Source organism: Stegastes partitus, unplaced genomic scaffold (assembly GCF_000690725.1).
Source record: "Stegastes partitus isolate 25-593 unplaced genomic scaffold, Stegastes_partitus-1.0.2 Scaffold715, whole genome shotgun sequence".
Taxonomy (NCBI): domain Eukaryota; kingdom Metazoa; phylum Chordata; class Actinopteri; family Pomacentridae; genus Stegastes; species Stegastes partitus.
In genome coordinates this window covers 44,800-67,380 of record NW_007578446.1, presented here as the reverse complement: position 1 = coordinate 67,380, position 22,581 = coordinate 44,800, and the positions used below count along the sequence as shown (strand labels likewise).

At 42.3% G+C, this 22,581-nt stretch overlaps 1 protein-coding gene across 1 annotated transcript in view; it reads left to right on the top strand.

Annotated features, from left to right (window-relative positions):
- The window catches only part of LOC103364081 (receptor-type tyrosine-protein phosphatase N2-like), a 200,532-nt gene that overhangs the window by 140,870 nt on the left and 37,081 nt on the right, over positions 1-22,581 (top strand). Inside the window, exons 13-15 of the mRNA XM_008291088.1 lie at positions 9,041-9,238; positions 17,191-17,338; positions 19,380-19,453. Coding sequence (XP_008289310.1) covers positions 9,041-9,238; positions 17,191-17,338; positions 19,380-19,453 — 420 coding nt within the window. The remainder of the gene's footprint in view (positions 1-9,040; positions 9,239-17,190; positions 17,339-19,379; positions 19,454-22,581) is intronic.

Sequence of the window (22,581 nt, the reverse complement as noted above, 5' to 3'; positions counted from 1 at the left end):
CACACACACACACACACACACACACACACACACACACACACACACACACTCCACTGTATGTGCACATGCATGCTCGCCAGCTCCTGCATATTAATGATTCTTGCCCTTGGCGTGCTTGTTTGAGGCCTCGCTTCACGTCCTTCCACGCGCACACCGCCACCGTCTTCCATTCACTTCCCTCCACCTTTGGCTCCTCTGTTCCCGGCCCCGTCAGTCAAGCGGTCCCGGCGTAGCAGCAACGTGGGATTGGCCGCCGCCGACAAAGGCGACATTGATTGACAGGCGTCGACGGAGGAGCGCGTGCAGCGTGTCGAAGCGCTGGGCGGGATGATGCCTGTCAGTCACTGCGGTCCCTGGATTACTCCACCGCCAACGTGGGAATCCGTAACGTCCCCTTTGGTTTATCTTTACATCTGATTCAAACTTTTATCTCCTCCTAAAAGTCTTTTTTTTTTAATCTCAAAGCAGAAGAAACTATCCGCCAGCAGCGTGAGATCATTGATTGCAGTGAAACTTTTTTTTTCATGGATTTTCCCACAAATCAGGAGATGTTATCTGGAAGCAGCATTATCTCATTTAGAGATATCATCACCCACACCGTGAATTTTTCTGAACTAATGGAGGCATTTGCATATTTCGACATGTTTTTAAGGTTCAAGACAGAATTCAGTGACTAGCTATCGACTTGTCTCACCCAGTTTTTTTTTTGTTTGGTTTTGTTTTGGTCCTTCCTTCAGCCCGCCGCCCTCCACTTCTGTTTTCTGTCTCTGTCTCAATTCAATTTCAAGGACTTTCATTGGCATGATAGCATCTTTACAGTGCCAAAGAATAAGTGCAAAACACATTTCCAGTACATCTCGATTTAGATTAAACAAGCAAACAGTAGCTGTTGTTCCCTGACTGTCCTACACCTCCTTTCTCTGTTTGTCGCTTTATTTTCCTCCTCTTTAGTTTTCCTCTTTCGTCTGTTCTTGCAGTTTGCCGATAACAACTTTCCATTAAAAATCAGACCGTTTCCAGTCAGTTTGAAGGGATGAAAGGTAATTTCATTGATCTCGCAGCACACACAAGGGTGCATTTTTAATGCAGACTTACAGTCTGTATGTTGGAATAAATGCTCGAGTGAATTAAATGTACTGGACAGTCCATAAAAAACCCAGATTGTGCACAAAGCAGGTCAGATTCCTGCAGTTACACACATCCTGGATGCTTCTACAAGAGAGAATTCATCCAAAGCCACTGCAGGGAGTCTGCAGCATTTCTAAACAGACGCCTCGACTCCTGAAATCTGAGTTTATCCTCACTTGCACAGAGAACATGTGGTGGATGTATTTACTGTAGTCTGGACACACGAGTGTCACAGATACAGAAATGTTCTGCTGCAGCTTGGAAAAAACATTGGTTAAGATTTCTGTTCTGGTAGAAATTTGTTGAGTTTTGCAAACTGCTAGCAAAGTTTTGCCATGATTTCTTTATAAATATTTAAATAGACTTTTCTTTATGAAAATGAAGACATGGTGACTAATAGGGACGATAAAGACTGAAATCTATCGTATCAATGTTTTCAATCTGAAATTGATTTATTTTGGAAATATTTATTGTTTTTGAATCTTCTTTTATGAGAAGGATGACTTACATCAGTGATGATACAGTTTATAATTAAGACAGTGGTTCAGCTTTTATCCCTTACTCACGTTTTTAATAGACTTAATGTAATTCTGAGCAGAACTCTGAATACTTCAGTGGATTATTTTTTGCCATTAAAATGCAATTACATGTTTATTATCGGTGCAAAACTTTTTGGCAGCTGATATCAACACAGACTAAGTTTGAACTGGTTCGACTTTTTAGTCTTTTGATTTTATCGTTAATCTGAGCTTCACATGCTTAGCAGGCAGAACTTTTTTGCATTAAAACACAATGAGATGTTTATTATCGGCATGCTTCTGGCAGCTGCCTCATCCTGTCTTCACTTCACCGTATTGTTTCCCTCCTTTTATTTGTTTGTTTGTTCGAGGCACTTTGGTGAATTGGTTTTGGTCGGAGGGTCGTGTAAACACAAGTGGCCCCTGGAGCCCCGGTGCTGGCACCCCGACACCCCCGGACCCGACCCTCCTCCCCCATTAGCAGGCTTTCATACAGAACATGGGGGTGTTTGGGTGACACACGCCTCCCAGCACCAACACGCCGGCCGTCGCCTCGGGGTGATGCGCGATTCGAGACGGTCATGTGGCGCCAAGCGGATTGTTTGGCACGATGCCCACCACAGGCTTCGTTTTGTTCTGTTTTCTCCTTCCTTTCAACCTTTTCTTCTTTCTTGCTCCACAGATGAACTTCAGCGTGGCTCAGTTTTACTGTTAATATGGTTTTTATCTCTCTCAAGGTACCTCAGTGGTGTTCATTGATTCTTACTTTCTTCTCTGGTGCCTTTAAGAACAACCTGCATCCAGCTTTTTATTTTACTGGAGACAAAACTCTGCTGTAAAGAAAACTCACACAGATGAGTTTTTGTTTCAGATAATCAGAGAAACACTGAGAGCGAGGTGAGTGAAAAGGTTTTTATCTCATCGTTTGGCCTGATTCAGGATTTTAAATATACGCATCACAAGGACAGTCTTATCTGTAGCATAGCAGTGGTTCACGTCTGATATTCTAATAAACCTAACCCTCCTCCACCTAACCTAACTCTTCTAACCCTAACCCTAATCTACTTTATGGGGCACTCATTGAAATACTTGGAAATGTAAAATTTCAACATCTGAATGTTATTGGTGGATATAAGAGGACATTTTTTCTTTTTTGACTTCTTAAAAATGTTTTAGATTTAAGCTGCAAATCAAAGTCAAAGCAGTTAGGCTGAGAGTTGGACTTTGGGTAATCCGATTACTTGCCTACGTTGGATAAAAAAATCTAAATAATATGTGAATGAATCACTGTAGAAACTATACATGTAAAGATAAAAAATCACCGGTCAGACTGACCGAATTTATGACACTTGTGTTAAAATGGGCTCACTTGTGATTGGTCAGTGGCTGTGTTGTGATGTAGCCTGACCTTCGCTGATTGGCTTGATGAAGTCACATGACGCTGAGGTTACATATATGGTTCTTGCCTGATAAAGGGTTAAAAAAGAAAAAAACACATATTTCCCAGAGTGTTTCTCAAACGCTGCGATCAGTTTTGAGATGAATGTCGTACCTCCCTGGACAGGCATTTGTTTTCATTAATTTCATTTTATTTTAAAATCAATTCAAAAGGACTTGAAGCTTCGCCAGAGGTCGGTAATCCATCATGGAAACATTTATCCACCTTTATTTGTTGTCAAAGTTAATGCAGTTGTAGAAATGGATTCCCCGGCATCTTAGATTCACCAGAAAGCATTTCATGCGTGCGTTATGCTATCAGAAAAATGAATCCAGAAGACAGAGACGGCCAATATGCTGCGTCCTGGAAAAGATATTTTTCTCATTTGAGGCATTAAAATGCAGACTGGACTGCTGGATGACCTCAGGGAGTTTTCAAAAGCAGCTTCATCCGACAGAAATTAAGACAAGATCCAAGAGTCTGCGAGGAGATTTCCACACAATAAAGACTTTAACTAAAGCTATTATTTTTCTAACTTCAGGAGTTTTAATGTTTCACCTGAAGGCATCTGCTTTTTCCTTCCACGAAGACTTAATATGTTTTCTGTAAGCCTTTCTGAACACCCCCTATTCTGTCATTAATGGCCACGATTTCACAAATAAAAGGCAAAGCTGGAAAAAACACGGCAGACTCACAACCGGCCCATAAAACCCGGTGATTAGCATGATGAAGTGTGCGTAGTTGAAAATCAATCTGTTGTAAATAAAAGGTGCTTGTGGTCATACGGACGCAGCTCAAAGAGGAAACGGTATTGGGACTGTAAATTTGCTCTGTTTACACTGTAAACCTGTCCCCGCTTTTATTGTTACCTCCAATTTTTTGCCCTTTTTTTGTCCTCTAATTGGCTCTCGGAGGGAAGCCATTTTGAAGCGGTTTTAATTACATCATAAAAGAATTTTTGCTGCAGCTGCACAGTTGGCCGTGTGGGCTCGTTCCAATATGAACGCTGTATATCACGAGACACCCACAGCTACCGGCGTGTTGTGCTGATCGGGCTCCACGTTGTGTTTCTGAGGATGTAGCGCTGACAGGAAACCAGACGAACGGCGTATATAACAGCCTGGAGGGTCCGACCGATTTATGGGCCCAATATTTGGCTTTTATTAAACATCTGAACTTGGCCGGTTAGTTTGATCCACCTTGTGTCTCTGCTCTTCACTATAACAACAGAACCAAGCAGTGATGCTAAACCTGGTCTCTTTGCCAAGGTTCCAATAAGCAGAGAGTTTCTTTGCTTGCTGATGCTTCAAAAGAGGCATTTTCACCGTTTTCTGACAAGATTTGAGGGAAAAAATGAGTAAAATCCTTGGATTGTTTTGGCATAAAATGCTTAAATACAAAGTCAAACAATGGCATAAAACAACAGATATGGGCAGAAAAGTCCCAGTATGTTCTTCATATTGGACCTGTGCTAAATGAAAATGAGCAATATGTGTAAAAGCACACTGTAGGCATGACTGTGGTCGATGCTGCAGCACATGCATCCATCTGTGAGGAAAAAACTACATCGAATTGGTCATTACGCCAAAAACGGCTCCACCAGGGTCAACCAAGGTCCTACCGGGAAGCCTCGTCACGCATTAATGCAGTTATCATGGAGCTAACTATTTAATACATTAATCATTTGATACAGAATATTGATTAAAAGGGTTTGGATGATTTACAGCCCTGAACTAACAGCCCTGCAGATCTGTAACCAGAGACACCAACCAAATCTGATAAATCCACTTAGCCTCCAACTATCCATCAAACATCTGAAAGAACCCAAAGTAATAATGTTTAAACTCCTGCTCTGATTGTAAAAGGAGTTCCTGCAGAAACCAGGCACTTCAAAATAAAAGTTTATTTTTATAGCACATTTTATGCACTTTGTCCAAAGCAGATAAAAATGTTTGTTTTATTTTATTTTACTTAAAAACAAAGGAAATACGGTGTATTTAAGATAGAAGATTAGAAAAACAGAAAGATTTAGTATAAAGTAAATAAAAGGCAAGTTTAAACCAGAATTCAGTGAAAGTGGCACAGAATTGGATTAAAGGACACATTGTGATGGCGTTGGCTTTTAAACATATTTAAACATTCTTGCTGATTGATAAATGTTCAAAAGATTTCCATGCATGAAAACAAACAAGTGGTTGTCAGCTGACAAAATCTGAAGAACATCTTGCATCATTTTCACCTCAGACAGCCTTTAGTTTGGACGTTTTTAATATGAATTCACTGTTTGGTCAAATAAATGTCAGGAAATGAACAAATCAGTATCACAGAACTCAGAATCAAGAGTCTTCAGATTGTTTTTTGCCCAAAACCCAAACTCTGAAGCAGGAACCTTCAAATTTTGGGCTTTTTTCTTGATAAATGTTTAAGAATTATTCACCTTAAAATCCAGACAGTTGATTCTGTGGAAATGTACCATAAAAAGCAGCACTGCAGCGTATCTCTACCTGTTCTTTCAGCAGCATCTTCGCTCCTCTTGTGCTTTTTCACCTCCCACCAGGTGCTGGAGCGCTTTAATAATCTGCACACATTTATGAGTCGGTGTCCGAGCCCATAGATCAGCGTCAGCGCAGCGACCTGCGAGGACATCAGTCACATCAGATACAGACTAATGAAGGCCTGCTCGCATTACCTCCACTGTCAATCAAAAACCCGTCGGTTAATCATTGGATCTCGCTCATTAAGAAACACAGATACCCGCCGAGATTCAGTCCAGGTCTTGTGTTTGGCTCGACGTCCTTGTGGCCCGACGCAGACGCCGTGCGGCTCTGTATATTATAATGAAAAGGACATGCCGGCCAGCATTTAGCTCTCCATTTACACTCCATCAGTCATGTGACTGAATGAAGGAGCTGCTGGGGCTTCAGTGTCTGGGCTGATTATGAGCTGATTCATTGTTATTGGACAGTCTGCTCAGTTCACTATGCAGACGTATATCTGTGTACCACTGGTTCAACAAAACTGCACAAGTTGTTGTCATAAAATCATAGTTAATGAAAATACAGATTGATTTCTGGAAAGGATTCACCTGATTTCTGTATTTTTAGCCAAAAAAAACATCTTTTGATTTGACACGTAAGGTTTAAATGTGGGTTTTGTCTGTAGAAATGTGTAAAAGTACACGAACAAGCAAATGAATTAGTTCTACTGGGTTGTTCTGCACACTGACATGCATTTTATGAAATCTTTAGTCTGTTGTGTTGCAGAACGATACGATTATCTCACCGTGTGGATCAGATTTCTCTGTTTGCACAGAACAACCCTTTCCAGCATCACTTCAACGTCGTTTCCAATCTTCCACTGACCTGGTTACAAAGATTTCGTACCGTTAAAATGGATAAAGTGCACCAGACTACATGTTTTCATTTGCTGTAGTGCAAAAGACCATAAATGTAAACTTGCCTTTAAAGTTTTAACTGTTCGTTAAAGACCAGTTGGAGAGTCCGTGTGTTCAAAGGCCTTGATTTCTTTTCAAATGCATCTTTACAACTAAAGAGACAAATTTATGGGGATCACTTCACTCCATGATCATTTTTTTCAAAAGTTTAAAGTTATCCGAGTTAAAGAACGTGTCATAGATCCTCATCAGTGGCTGCACAGCTCAGCCTCTAAATGTAAAGCAAAAACAGAGGCTCAAATCAATCCACACTTTTCCAGCTTGTTTTCTGCACATTTTTACAAATGTTATTGAGCTAAATAGCAGCAGCTTTTTCTCCAGAATTAGACTCCACCTTCTTTGTAATTAAAAAAATGCATTCTCAGTGAAACTTCTGGGGAAATGCATGAAGAAGCAGCTTCAAACATGCCATGAAGGCCGTATTTTAACCCAAACCCTGACATTTTCCTAAATCGAACCAACCAGCGAGCGACCAATAAAACTGAAGTCACAGAATAATGGTGCCACATGAGACGTGAACCTCAGCCTCCTGGATGCTGCAGACTTCTACCTTTAACCTCCTGATATCGACTTTGTGTCTCTTTCAGACTCAAAGTGTTTCTATTCTGCCTTCGTCTTACCATTTTGAGGAAAAACTACATTTCTGTCAAACTTCAGATGCAGTTTTCGGTTTGAGGGGACTTTTCTTGCCACCTGTAAGCAAAATTCTGCGTCTTGTTGGTTAACTGGTCTTTTCTCCGACACGCAAACTGAGTAAAACTGCAGCTGTACGTTTAGAACAAAATGGTCCATGTCACTGCTCGTCTCCGGTACCGAGCGGTGCAGTCATTCATTACAGCTCACAGAGGTTCCTGCTGGGATTTGTGCAGAGACGAGTGCAGAGGAGCAGCTCGACACGGTGGCAGGATTTCATTGTGGTCACGTATCCAGCAGACAGAAAATGACAGTTTGCTCAGGTGTATGAATGAAGATATTGTATTTGCTGCCGAGAGACTGACTGGCATATTTTCGCCCAAAAACTTTTCTCTTAAAGTTTTTCATTTATCCAGGGGAAAGCTTGCTCAGCATGCATGCTGGTTTTCCACCGACATCCTGGAAGCTGGCCAGTATTCAGCAGTTGGTGGTTAAGTGTCTGATGCCGGAAAAGTTTTTCCTCATTTCTCGCCCAGGTGTTTACAACCAGTCAGCAGGACTTTATTTTTCCTCAAAGCCTCACTGATCCTGCCTTTACTCTTAAGCTCGTGGTTTTGTGTTTGGGATTCACACATTGGAGCATCACCAAGCCACTTGTTTTTTTCCTGTCAAGGTCAACGCACCTTAATGAGGCCAATTCTGATCACAAATTCCATTTTCTGTCGCCTGAATCCACCATTTACACTCACATTTGCTCATTAAGCGCACAGTGGCTCTTTTGTAGTTAGCAGCTAGAACGAATGAGCACAAAAATAAAGACAGCAGTTTTCTGGGAGGACACAATTCATCAGCGTTTAATGACAAACAAACGTGTCAGTGACTCAGATGTTGTGCTGATCTGCAGACGATGCTGAAGAAGCTTCATCTGATCTATTGAGAAAACTTCCCATCACAGCGTGCTTTAGTCCAAATCAGACCTGAAAGTCCCATAAAACAGTTCTGTGGCCTTTCTCATCAGGAATTACTAAAAAAGATCTCAGTTGATTGTTTTGTTTGTGACCTGAGTCTTGGTCTGACCCACTACATGTAGACTTCAGGCATAAATCTGTCATTTCCTCTCCTCTTCTTACCTTATCTACCTTCAACCATTTTCAGAATCCCCTTCACTGCAGGAAACAACAACAGCAGCATCGTGCTGGATGAACATTTTGCGTAAGACTTGGATCATACAATAAGGCCGCCCTGCTTGGTGGGTGTTTTTGGGTGGATTCATCCTTTAATGGCAGTTTTGTCTCCTTGCATGCAAATGTTCTGCCAAAAAACTTCCCCCATCCTTATTTTGCACGGGGCACCATCACTGCATCTTGGGCTTAACACCACCTAAGAAAACTGTGATTGGTTTGAAGAAAACACAAACAAACTAGAGCTTTTTATTTTCTTTTTAAACGAGGTGTAACCAGACAGTTGTCCAGCACAGACAGGTCTGGCTTTTACTACAAATCTGAAGAAACATCAATATGTGAGGTTTAAAAGCCTGATGTGATGCTGTCAGGCCACAATGGTGAAGACATATTTTTAAATATGAAATACCAACTGATCTGAGCCTGGGCATTAAAATGTGGACATAATGTTTTAATCTCTGTCTTGTATTCTTCAGTATTTTCCACCTAAATGCCAAGTTTATATGTTTGATTCCCTTCAAAGGTTGTATGACAGTCCACAGGCTTTGCTCTTCAGTTTAATTATATCAATTACATCGAGGTTCTTCAGATGGAATTGTCCATCATTTGTCAGTGTCACTTACGCCACTGCCAGTTCGCAGCTGTGTGACAGCGATGACTAATCTGCCGCCGCCTGTCCCTCCTGCAGGAGCTCTGCCGGCAGCGAATGGCAGTCAAACCTCCAGCCGAGCGTCCGGAGCCCATCTCCTCCAGGATCAACAGCGTCTCGTCCCAGTTCAGCGACGGCGGTCCGGCCATCAGCCCGTCGGCGCGGAGCAGCATCTCCTCCTGGAGCGAAGAGCCCGCCCACTCCAACATGGACATCTCCACCGGTCACATGATCCTGGTGAGTCTCCCGCTGGGCTGCTGTGGTCGCGACCGGGCGAGCGGCTGTCAGTTGCATTTTCTGAGTTTGTTTGCGGAGTAAAGAACCTCTGACCTCCACAAAGTTCAAAAGCAACCAGATGAAATACAGCAAGTGTTGAAAACTCCCAAAGGACAGCAGGTCTGGCGCTCTGTCAAGTAGAACACAGGAGATTTCAATCATGTTTGGTTCCCCGACACTGTTCTCTGACAACACATACTGATAGATTACATATTTCTCACCAATAGCACTTCTACACCACCAGCTGTATAAATGTGAGGAATGTTTTCCGGTTTGGTACAAATCTCTCTTTTTTTTTTTTTAGCATCCATCATCCACATCGTCCCATCCTGCACATTTAGAGTTGTTGAAAGCACTTCTGACTCTGAATATAGCTCATTTTAAGGTTCACCTGATAGCTGCTCGCCTATTTCTAAACCTCTGAATTCAAAGTGCTCCTGTGCTGCGCTCATAAATGACAACAACCAGGTAAGCAGGGATGTGCAGACAGGACTAGGGATGGATCTGTAATCATTGTGCACCAGGTGAAGACAAATCATCCTTGAAAAATGGCCACAAAATTGCAAAACTGGAATTGAGTCGACATATTTCTGTAAGCTGCTCTTAATTTAGCGTCGAAAAAGGTTCAAATAAATGAGCGACGCCTCCTGCAACTGACACGAGCAGCACGATACGTCACTACAACGCCCAAACTGAAGCTGGCTAACGTTGGTGCTTCCTCATCATCAATAATTCATTCCAGTCAGAGAATCCGGCTAATTCTCCCAAAAGGAGTTTACAAAGTAGGAGCATTTCAGAGTAAATAGAAATGTGTTTCTTATTTTAATGTAAATGTAAAGAGAAAGTCTGCATGTTTCAACTGGTCAGCTACTCCAGTGTGTTTTCTATCTTTGCGCTCATTGTTTCGTCCTCCCCAGTGAAACCAGTAACCTCCTCATGAAACACTGGAGCTGTTTTGCAGCCGTCACTCATACGACTGTCTCTTCTGCCTTTCTGACTCCCATCTTTGTCTCACATTCACTTCTCCTTTTCCCTCTCATCTCACTGTCTGTCTCATCCTTCTCCCTGTTCGTCTGCTTTCTGGTTTTTTTTTGTTTCTGTACATCTCATTACGCCCACAGTTTGCATAAGCTGGCTTCTTCCCCTCTTCTATCCGGGAGATGAAAATCTCTATTGAACCTCGGTCACATTCTGAGCGCCATCCTAATATATGGCTGCTGCCTCCCCCACCGCCCACAGCGCCCTGCCTCCCCCTCTCCATGCATTGTGAAGCTGCCGGCGAGATGTGACAGAGCGGCCTTTCTGATGTCTTCAATAGGCACAAAGATACTAATTACCCCAGAGATTTGCACCACACTTGTGTTTGGGGAGAAATGACTCCCTTTGCAGAGAGAGCGTCTCTGTGGTTTAACGCCAGCGCACACCGAGCTGAAGCGCTTCTTTGCCCACAGACACGACGCGGTTCTGAAGCGGCGAGGTCACGTGTGGATGAAAATAGATTTGGGTTTGTGAGGTCTGAACTTCTTCAGGTACGTTTGCTTTGTCTTCAGTCTCGGCAGATAAGAGAAGAAATGAAGCGCCGCTGACGTTTTGTCAAGTGTTTGGTGGGTGTGCGGGCCACAGTGTGGTCCAGAGGATTACTGCATTTGTTAAATCATGCAGCCTAATATTTAAATGATGGGGACGGAGTGAGTCTAATGTGGTTGTGATGGTTCATTTTATGTAGGTGATGGAGAAGAATGTAAATTCTTATGTTCTCTCAAAGAAACTTCAAAAGGTGTCCGAGACATTTTCATCTCATGTAAAACTCTATTTTATATTTACAGTGTTTTAGGTAACAAAAGACCGTCATCACCAGGAAACTGAAATCTAGACTTTAGATGCTTTAGGTACAAAGAGAAAATATTGTTTTATCACCACAAAACCTTCCTAAAAACAGTCACAGTTAGATTTTGTGTAACCCATCAGCCAAAGCACATACAGTCGACACTGGATGGATTTGAAGAACCTCGGCCATTAAAACATCATTAAAGTCTGGAAATGACTTGAAACATAAACTGAAAACACTGAAAAGTTCTGAGAGAAAAAGACTGAAATCAAAAACAAGTAGGACGGGAGTGAACAGACCTTCCAGAAATCTACAACCACCCAGAACAGTCATAGAGAGGATTTTATTGGAAAGGCATAGTCAGCATAACACACACAAAAATCACACATAGAAATGCCAAAGAATAGGATTTAAAACAAACAACTTTGGAGAAATTTCCAAACCAACCTGAGAAAACAGAGGAATGTGACCCAATCAGAGATGGACGTCTGAACCAAAGCACTCAGCTTTGCTCGGTCCCCACAGTAAGAATCTACACAAACCTAAACATGTAGACAGATATTTCAGTGTACACAGTGCTGTGAATACTCATTGCTGTGCCTTCATCATGATTGACAAGCTGCGAGGTAGCCACGCCTTGAAGCACCTCGTTTTGTTGACTGTGTACATCTTAATGAGACCATAATTTACAAAACAAACACGGTACAGTGCTGAAGCAGGATTTAAACTAGAGACTAAGACTATAAATATACTAGAAAAATGTTTACTGAGGTAACAAGTCAGATAACTTTCTCATAGACTTCTATACAGTTGGACTTTATTTTGGAACCAGAGGAGTCGCCCCCTGCTGGACATGTGGAATGATTTAAGATGTTTCACTTCTTTCATGTGATCTGTGACCTGGATCTGATGTGCTGAGTTCTGACCAGTAACTTCATAGAGATTTACACATGTTGGTTTACATCATGTGCATTAATGTGAGCATATACACATGCAGACACCGAGAATAAACAAGAATAAACGCCAGAATCTATTTCTGAGGAATGTTTTCTTTGAAACCAGTAATTAATGTGGAAAATGAGAGGGAGAGAGAGAAACTTCTTCTACACTCAGTGAATTAACAGCAGAAGAAGTTTGAGTCATCCAGCAGATTTAAGCCCATTTTATCACTATTTGTGTTTAGCCGTTGGATTCTACACATAAAATACCTTAAATGCAAATGGACTCCTTTAACAGCTGATGTGCTTGTTTAGTGGTCATAAACCTGTCCAAATGGGCGGCGTTGTATCCGAGTTGATGGAGTATTTCAGTTAGAGTCCATGTTTTTATTCCACTGAGGGAATAAAAGAGTACGAACACTGTGATTCTGGGTGATTATGTGTGTGTTTGGTTGTTTTTTTTTTACTGGGAGCTCTTCAGTTATTTTGCTTGTAATTCACTGCAATTTTGCAACACACAGAGAAAAAGGCAGGGAGAGCGTTTAGGCATCGTAATGCACCGAGTGTGTTCAGCACCTCGGACAGCTCTGCACAAACACAGAGGGAGGAACCGGCAGCTCCATCCTCCCACAGCGACAACGCTGCACGGCGCAGGAGGAAGTTATATAACGCCACGGCCATGTGGAAACCGTGTCTCTCTGAAATGTCAGGAATGGTTTTAACTGGACCTCTGTGTGTTTTCCTCTGGGTTTTGGAACCTTTCACAAAACCCAAAGGTCAGCTTGTTTTCTCAGCCCACAGAAGGGCACCAGAACCTTCAGAGTTAAAAAGATCGCTGCAAACCAGTGACAATCTGGGAAATTACTGTTTAGTGTCTCTGACCAGCCGTCGTTTTTTTGGGGGCAGATTTTATGGATCCTCTTCTTCCATTCATTCATTTTCTTTTCGTCATGACTATTTTTTATTTCTTTTGTTTTCTTTGTTCCATTGCTTTTTGTGCTCTTCTCATTTTTCTACTTTTTCCTTCTTTCATGTTTTGATTCGTTGTTCTTGAGTTTGTGTTTTCTCTTTCCCTCCATCCTCCTCTCTTTCTGGACATAATCTGCTCTAGCCTTTTTTATTTACAGTTTTAAAAATATTTTCACACTAACCAGAGAGCTCCTGTCAATTCACACCCTGATGTTAACTGGAGGCCGAGTGGAGAGTTTTTCATGGCAGCAAACCTGGACATGAAGTCGACATGTTGTTTTTTTAATGGGGGGTTTAACAGAGTGGCATCATAAAAATAAACCAAATCCTTCACAGAGCGAGATGACGCTGGAACACATTGCTGCCCTGCCATGTGCTGGAGTGAGGCAACTGTTGAGCGATTAATAAAAATCAGCGGCTTTGAATAAAAGGAATATTGCTGATGAGCTGAGTTGCCCCTCCCTCGGCCGACCCGCCCACCTCCCAAAAAAAAAAAAATTAAAAATTAATTGCCTCTCATAAACCTCTGGTAAATTCCATGTCATCATCCACCCACTGATTTTAATTTGAGGAGAAACAGCTTTTACCATCTTATCTAATGTATTACTTGGTCCCATGTGACTGGGACCAGGAAGCCCACCATCTCCCCCCGCATCCTCTCTGCTTGTGCCTTAAGAGGATTAGGCGACTCTATATATAAAGCACATTATCTTGTCTTTTGTTGCTGCCCAAGTAAGTGTTATAGATTATACTGCAGCGGGAGATTAACCGTGCTGGGAATTTTGATGTGGGTTATGTTTTTTTTTCGTAGCTCGCCATCAGGCCTGCTGGGACCTGATCCGTAGAGTTGATAGGTCACAGGGCAGCGGCTGGAGGAAGAATGGGCTTCAGGAAATGGATGTTAAATCGCTCTAATGTGGTCAGCTGCAGGAGCAGGAAGCTGGACTCATGTGTCAGGATGATGTCAGCTTTTCACTAAAAATAAGCCGTCACGTGAAAGACGGATGCAGACTGATTGATGGCGATTGATCAGGTGTTTGTTGTCGTGGGGAGACTTTAACCTGAAGTGCTGCGGTGTCGAAGAAACTGATGCAACGCTTTGCAAACACAAAACCGTTAACTGTTAATTCTCGTTAACATGGTAAATATCAGGCTTCCGTTCTAAACTTTCTTTACTGTTTAACACCCAACCCGTGTCCTCTTTATATCGTGTCTGTTTCATGTCTTGACTTTCTTTAGCAAAAATCATTACATAAAACATAGCGAGCAGGAAAAGAGAGACAACTTTATCAACGGAGAATCCAGGAGAGAGCTGGTTCCAGAGCTGCCCACACCGAGTGAACGGTCATGAGGACCAAAGCTGGACAAAAATATACAAACCTTTGGAAACAGTGATTAACTGTAAAAAGCCTGAACTGGAAATCAGAATTTATTTATCGTCAACACTGACTCTGGCTTATGCAACATGTTTATTTCAGTAAATAGGTTCATCACTGAAGTTACCGTCACCATGTAGAAATACTCAGTTCTTAGCTGAAAACACACAGAAGGCTCGTGGACTTAAACATGCATCAGAGCTTTAGAAGTAGATGTTTTGCAGAATGAGCACTTTTACTGGTGCATTTTAATGCTGATTGATGAGTTTAGTAATCTTTAATAATGAATCATAATCATTAAGATTAGATTATTACTGTTTCATAAATGTACTTCAGTATTTCCTCTGATGTGTCGTGAAACAGACATTTTAAATACTTACATTAGTCAAGTGGAGTCACATCCATTTATAGAGCACATATAAAACATCAGACGTCGACACAAACTGCTTTTCATTTGAGTCCAACCTTTTTTACGTTTCTTTACTGACTGTTGGTTCATGTTTCACTGCATTGTAAAGTCCTGCACCTTTATGGAAACAGTAAGGCTATGAATAGAAGTAAAGAAAAATCTAATCGTTCAGAAATACATTTTAAAAGAAGTTAAATTAAACTGAATTAAATTAAACATTTAAAAAAACAACAACAAAAACAGTTGCTACCAGCACTGGGAAAACGTTGACCCTACAGACTATTTTCCTGCTCACATTTACATTTTGACCTTTCATACCTGTCCACCTGTGTACACACAGCCTGCAGTTAAATCCAGTCCAGCTGAAACGTACATGAAGCATTTTGAGCTTTTTTATTTTTTTTAAACGACACATGTAAAACTAAGTAGTTATAATGAAATATTACAATTATAAGCTTCGATTTGCTTATTTTTTTCCCCTCAGAACCTGAAGTCACACATGATTAGTTGTTATGACTGTTGGACAATCAAACATCAGATGATTCTTTATGTTTTTGAGGTCTGTTGCTCTGATAAATGGTGTGAATTTGATGATTTTTTAAAAAGATAACTTGGTTTTCCAACCTGCAGGTGGGGTTTTAGAGTTCAGAGGGTTAAATTACAGAAAGAAGTGCAAATGTTCATCTCTGGGCACTTCTCTGGGATGAATAAAGTATTTTTCATTTCATTCTGATGTTACAGCTCAGACCTCATAATGTTATATTGAAAAACCCAAGTCAAGCACAAGTCCCTTGAAACTGCATTTGTTAAATGTACTTTCCATCAGCGGACACGCTCCCCGCTGTGCAGACATATCCCGTGGTGATCCCTTCCTCCCACTTCCCCTCTTTTCCCTTTGGTCCCCCTTCAATCCAAAATGGCCACCGCATTACGTCACCTCCCGTGTGGCCGGCTTCTCCCCGCGCTGCCTCCTACAGGTGCGCATCAGAGCCACAATGGCGGCTGGGGCTTTATTGAGCACCTTTGGCAGCTGTAAGCCCCCCCGCAGTAAGGGGATTATTCAGTGTTTGGCCGACACATGGTGATCTCAGCACCTCCTGATTGGATTGCAATAATCCCTTTACACAGCCACAAAACCCTATTACTCCGGCATTAGAGAGGCAGAGGGAGGGCAGGGGGTAGAGGGCAGTGGGGGGGCATCTGATTTGGACACTGTGCAGTTGTTTCTGTGTGCGTTTATTGTTGAATGTATGCGATGTGTTTTCAGGTGCTCGGTGGACGTTTGTGTGCAGCCTTTCCGAGCTTTTATGCATTTGAGTGTTTTGCGGTTTGCAGTGCGCATGTGTGAGCGTGTGGGTGAACAGCTCTTATTTTTTTTTCTGTGACTTTATAAAAACCTTTATGTGCGGTTTGTGCTTTAGATGTGTGTTTGTGCGTTTCCTTCATGTGCATCCTGTGTGCAGGTGGAGGGTCGCAGCCCTTCCTGTTACATCACTGCTGCTTTTAGCTGCTGAGACAAATATAATGGAAGCGCTGCTACTACAGCGAGGAAGGCTGCTGCTGCTTTTAGCTCCACACAATGCAGCTGTGAAGAGGTGACGCCTGCAGTCGGCTCACTAACTAACAAATAACAACTCAAACCACCAGGCGTAAGATAAAACTCTTGTGATCAGGACAGCCGAACCCGCCGGACCGGATGTCTGCCCACGCCGCCTTCCATTTTTAACAAACTTGTCTCATTTTAGCAGAGAGCCATTAGGCCTTTTTTGGAAGCTAATTCTGATTAAGATCGGCCCCATTTGTAACTGCCACCATAAATCATCGGCGGAGCCATTTAAAGATCTGCACCAGCTCGTTCCGTCCTCTTCATCCATTACAAAGCGTCGCACCGGCCATGTTTTGTGTGCTGATTTTCAAGGCTACGGGGGAACAAAGCAGATTCTTGCTAACAGTCCCTTGTTATGATCTTATGCCAAGTTCATTTGCTGGTAATTGATCAAAGTCACGTTGCCGTTCCTTCATTATGAAAACTGTGTGTATGTAGGTAACGAGGCTGAGGCTCGGCATTGGCACATCCAGTAAATGGATTGAAATATAAAAATGGGCACTTAGATCTGGGATTAAACGCATTGTTTTGTTATTGTTGTCCTTAGAGGGACTCCACATTGGACCATGCAGTCTTGGATCTATTTGCTTGTTTTACAAAAAACATGGTACCTGCTGCTCCATCTGGAGCTCCAGAGTTATAAATAAACAACTTATTGAATAAGTTAAAAAATCACAAGCTCATATGTGAAACCTGAAGGGTAACGCCAGCCAGATAAAGAAAGAATCTAAACCAAAGATTCATACAGAAACACAGACTATACTTAAAACCTCTCTTTTCCCTCCAGTCCTACATGGAGGATCACCTGAAGAACAAGGACCGTCTGGAGAAGGAGTGGGAGGCGCTGTGTGCATACCAGGCCGAACCCAACGCCTGCACCGTCGGACTCAAGGACGGCAACGCCAAGAAGAACCGTTCGACTGCTGTGGTGGCATGTAAGCGATGAACTGCGTCTTGTAGGTTTCTTTGCCTTAAAGCCAGTGAGCTCAGCCTGCGACTACAAAGTGAACTGCTCATTTTCTAGATACTATTGTACTCTTAACACTTCAAAACTACACCTTTAAGGGCATCTCCAGCGCCGTTGGTTCTACCTTCAAAGATGCAAACTGCTTAAACATGAGTCTCCAGATAGCGAAAGGTTTTGGGTTCCTTCAAGAGCTGTTACATGATTCTAGCATCTTTCTGATTAACAAGAAGGTGCAGATAATACAAAAACCCAATCAGTAGTTGCTGCCGTTGTATCATAAGACAAGTTAATTTCATCTGCTGCAAGTTTTTTATACGTCTACAAACAACTGACAAATGGAGCAGGTGGCGCCTTGTGGTGAACATCATCGACGTGACTGTGAGGATGCTTCAGTGTCAGTGGAAAGTTTATGTATTTGCAAATACATTTTCCCACATTTTAATTTTAGGTGCCAGCAAAGTTTTGGGTGAATCTTCAAAACTAAATTGTGCACCATTTAGCAAAATGAAAGCCTCTGACAGAGTAGAACAGCATCATGTCCTCGCTGATGGAGTCGAAGCAGAACATTTCAGCCGTTACACCTCCTGATCCTTCAAACACTGGTGGCATCACTCTGGGCGCCTCTCCACAACACTCACCGTTTATTCTCAGCCTCAGCCTCTATTATCAGAAAGCGGGAGCAGATGCAGCGAGCAGAAGGCTTGTAAATTAGTTTTCTATTAAAGCTCTCCTGCACCGACCTCATCAATGATTAAAAATTTCTAAGCTTCTGTGGAAATAGCCCATCTAAAAAAGTTCTGTCCTATTCTCTCCACCAGGCCGAGGCTTAATGAAATCCAGGTTGTCAGCAGGCAAAGCAGTTTGTCGGGAATAAATTGTGCTTCCTATTTGAAGCACCACTAGCTTCTCCAAAAAAATGTTTAAAAAAATCTGTTTGGTGCCTTCGCAGGAGCCTTTAGGGGAGTGAAAAAGTTTAACTTCTCAAAAAAAGGGATGATGAGGATCAGAAACTGAAGTGTTGTAATTCAGAACCAAAATGCTCCTGATGGTCCGAACAGTACCTTCACTGCAAAGTTGCATTTTATTCTGTATGATATTCACAGATTCTTGTAAAAATGTTTGTTCCACAGCAAAACCTCAGAAGTCTGAATCTGTGTTTCTGAGACATTCGTCGGCCCGCTGCAGCTTTAAGATGGAAAACGAGGGCGTTGACTTTTGACTTTTTTGCTCATGAGACATCTTCCATCATATAAAAAAACACTTAAGTAAAAACTAGATTTTTGTCACAGGCGAGTTGTCCTCTCAGACCAGTAGTCAGTGTGATGAACCGTGATTAAACCACGATGCACCACAAGTACCACAAAATGGACCTGTTTTGTCATTTGAGTGTGAGAAAGTACCGTTGATATATAATGTGTGTGCCGATGGCAGTACTGGCACTACCTGAACTTGTAAAAAGACATTTTAGCTGAGTAGAAACTAGATTTTTGCCACAGATGCGTTGTCCTCTCAGTCCAGTAGTTACTGTGATCTTCCTTTAACCGTGATTAAACCACGAACCAACACACAAACCACTGTTTAAAAAAAGCCAAAAATGGACTAATTTTGTGTTTTAAGTCGGAGGAAGTACTGCTGATGTGTAACGTGTGTGCTGATGGCAGTACTGGCTCTACCTGAACTTGTATTTCTAAAATCTTTTGAATCTCCGTAATGCTTTATTATCAGTTTTATAAGATGAGACTTTCAGAGTTTATCTCCACAGAGAGTGAAACCTGTATATATTTCATAGAGGTGCCCTCCAGACGGGGAAAGTTAGTGAAATCTCTTCTTAGTTTCCTCGTCAACTAATTCTGTCCTGAACTGAACAGAACCTCACTGTGACTGCTCGTGGAATCAGGAGTTATGAAAACTCAATCGATCGGCACAGACTCCCTCATTGCCATGCGTGTGATACGGCCACTTGCATTACTGAGAGAAAATGCGCTGAATTCTTCATTTTTTTGTTCCAGATGATCACTCCAGAATCACCTTGAAGGTGGAGAACAGCCAAGGCAACTCTGATTACATCAATGCCAGCCCCATTGTAAGTACCTCCTCTGCATTCTGACTCTGCTTTCACGCCGCCGCTGCCACACCAGACTCCCACCGTCCCCACGGGGCGTCGCAGAAACAAAGGCAGCCTACCGTTGTCCAATATAAATTTTGATGCAACGCTTGCTTTGCTTCGGCGGCAGCCTCGCGCTCTGTGTATGTTCTGTGCCATGAATATTAATGACTGCTACACGGCAAACACCCCGGGCGAGTGTTCGCTCGGGGAAGGTGTGGGAAAGGACATGCGCGGCTCTCGGCTCGCTTCTCATTTGTGAAAACAAAATTGATCCGTAGGGTCTTGGGAAATGATTGTTTTTGACCTTGGGTTATGCTAATTTGACACTACTTTGTGTTTACTGTTCCGGTGCGCTCGTCTTGCCGAAGCCTTGTCTCGGCATGCTGTGGATTCAGTCTGTGGGAAGGAGAAGGACGGGGTAGAAGGGGTGGGGGAAGAAAGAGCCGCGTGAATCCAGTAAGTGAGTGTATCAATTTAGAAACTGGTGTTGGAATAGTAGCTTTACGTCTCCCTGGAGGCAGATACAGTGGGATTCCATTAAAAGCAACAGAAACGCTATGCATTTCAAATCCGGGCGTCGCACCAAAAACTGGCAGGAAGTGTGTGTGTGTGTGTGTGTGTGTGTGTGTGTGTGTGTGTGAGCGAATCAAAACTATACGGGAACAAAAGAGCAACCTTGTCAAATGTCACAAACACACAAATGCAAAAATGGATGCGGCACATGTGCCCACACAGGCTCCCCTAAAAACACACACACACACACACACACACACACACACACACACACACAGGCATCAGCGTGCACACAAACACACCGTTGGACAGACGACACAAGAGTACAAACACCCACGCAGACACGCAAACAGACCGTCACGCATGCATCCCTGCCTCCCACACACACACTAGCATTAGAGGATGGATGCAGGTTAATGTACGGCGCATGCTGAGGCTATTTCAGGAATCCCGTCTGCAGCCGGAGCACAGACGAGACGTTCAGGGTGTTGTTTCGCAGCAACGTGTTGGTTCATCCCGTCCAGGGTAGATCGTTCGTTATTAGCAGATACGTCAGTTGTAATTCCCAGTTGTCACGTTGGGAAGCTCCCTTTGATTTTAAAACATTAAATGCATTTCCAGCTGCTCATGAAAGACTTTCTCACGTTTCTGCCACAGCAAAGACAAGTGAAGCTCGAGTCCAGACCAACAGGTGCTCGTGTGCTTATGTTAGAGTTACTCAGGCTTTTGCCTTCGCCCAATAATCTAAACCCATGAGTTTGATCCCTTCTTCCGGTGTTGACGGCCTATTAAATGCAACAAGGCACCTTCTAGTCGACCAGAATTCACATCATCATCCATTCTGATTGCTTATAAATAGAAAGTAACCCAGATAACGGAGGCGAGCTTGTGTGGTTGTATGTATACAGGATGGTAAAGATAAGAAATAGGACTTTGTAACGTTTGGTAAGCATCAAGGTTTATCTTTACCCCAACTAAGAGCCTTTTTCTCAACCTCACCAAGTAGTTTTAGGACCTAAACGTACCCAAACAGCAGCAGAAACCCTCCAGTCTAACAGCACCTTCTACCTGAGCAGTTATTGGTTTAAAGGTTTAGTTCACCCAAGCAGGATTTTCTACATGACAAGTTATTGCTTTTAAAGGTTTGCACTACTTTAATACTGCAATCTGACAAGTGCTTATACCTTTAAAGGTTTATTCCACCAAAGTAGTACTTTCTGACTGACAGGTTATGTTTTTAATGGTTAATTCACCCAAAGTACTGCTTTCTGTTCAAGGACACACAGTTTTAAAGGTTCATCCCACCTAAATAGTTCTTCCTATCTCATAGATTTTAGGTTTAAAGGCTTATTTTACCTAAAATACTACTTTCTGTCCAAGTATTTATGGGTTAAAAGGTTACTTTCACCCAGAATACTATTTTATGTCAAAGTACCGATAGCTTTAATGATTCATTACATCCAAAAATATATATCTTCTGTTCAAGGGCATAAGTTTTAAAGTCTTGTTTTACCCAATAATACTTTCTGACAAGTTATGGGTTTAAAGTCAGAACTAAAGACTGTAATATTGGTCCAAGATTGGGGTCACACTTGAGTCTCCTGGCCGGACATCTGCTGACTAAGACCACCACCAAACCCAGAAGTCGTGGCTCCATCAGCATTAAATGGGGGGAACGTGGTCTACTGAAGACTTCTACTGAAGAAGGTGGAGGAAGTTCCTGTAGGTTCATTTGAATGGGAGTGATGCACCATGATGATGGTTTTTGAACGGACTTTCATCCGTTCCCAGTTTATACCAAAAGCAGTTTTCATCTGACGTTCACAGACATGAATTTTGTTGGACAAAAGAAGTCCAGTTGATTTGTTCTTCCTGCTGTGTCGCAAAAACACCGTTTATTCTCCTTCAAGCAGGACATGTGAGATTGGGTTGGACTGGCCTTTAGTTTGATCTCTGCTGTCTGACCTTTCTGATACGTTTGAGGAAATAAATTACAACAGTTTTAGGTCTTTGGGTCATAAGCTGCAATGTGATAGTTGATTGTTTTAAGACGATGAACCAGAATTAGACAAAACGAAGGGATGCTGCTGTCAGTTTGCTGCGTTGCATTTGCTGAGACACTGAATCGTATTTGATGAAATATCAAAATAAATCTTTGGACCAGTTTTGAAGCCCAAAGATTCTCCTGACAGCCAAGCAGATGAAGCAGGTGCAGATTTTGTTCTTGCTGGTAAGAGATTGTGTTCGTGATGGAAAAACAAGGCGTTGTTTGGCCAGACTTGCATGTATTATGGTAAAATAAATGAAATCAAATTAAAATAACTTCACTGCTGCTAATCCTGCAGATTCCAGCCAGAGTTGCTCTAAATGTGCTGCTTGTGTGTTGATGCCTTTAAATGCTAGAATAGAAAATGTTCGTTTCTCCTCTCGGTCCTGTCAGAGCTAAAAACAACATGTTTGCTCTCTTTGGCTAAAACATGTGTGATGTGGCCACAGACGCACAATCAGTCACTGAGCCGCACAAACGTACTCACAATCAGTTACTCACTTCCTCCTTTAACACACACACACACACACACACACACACACAC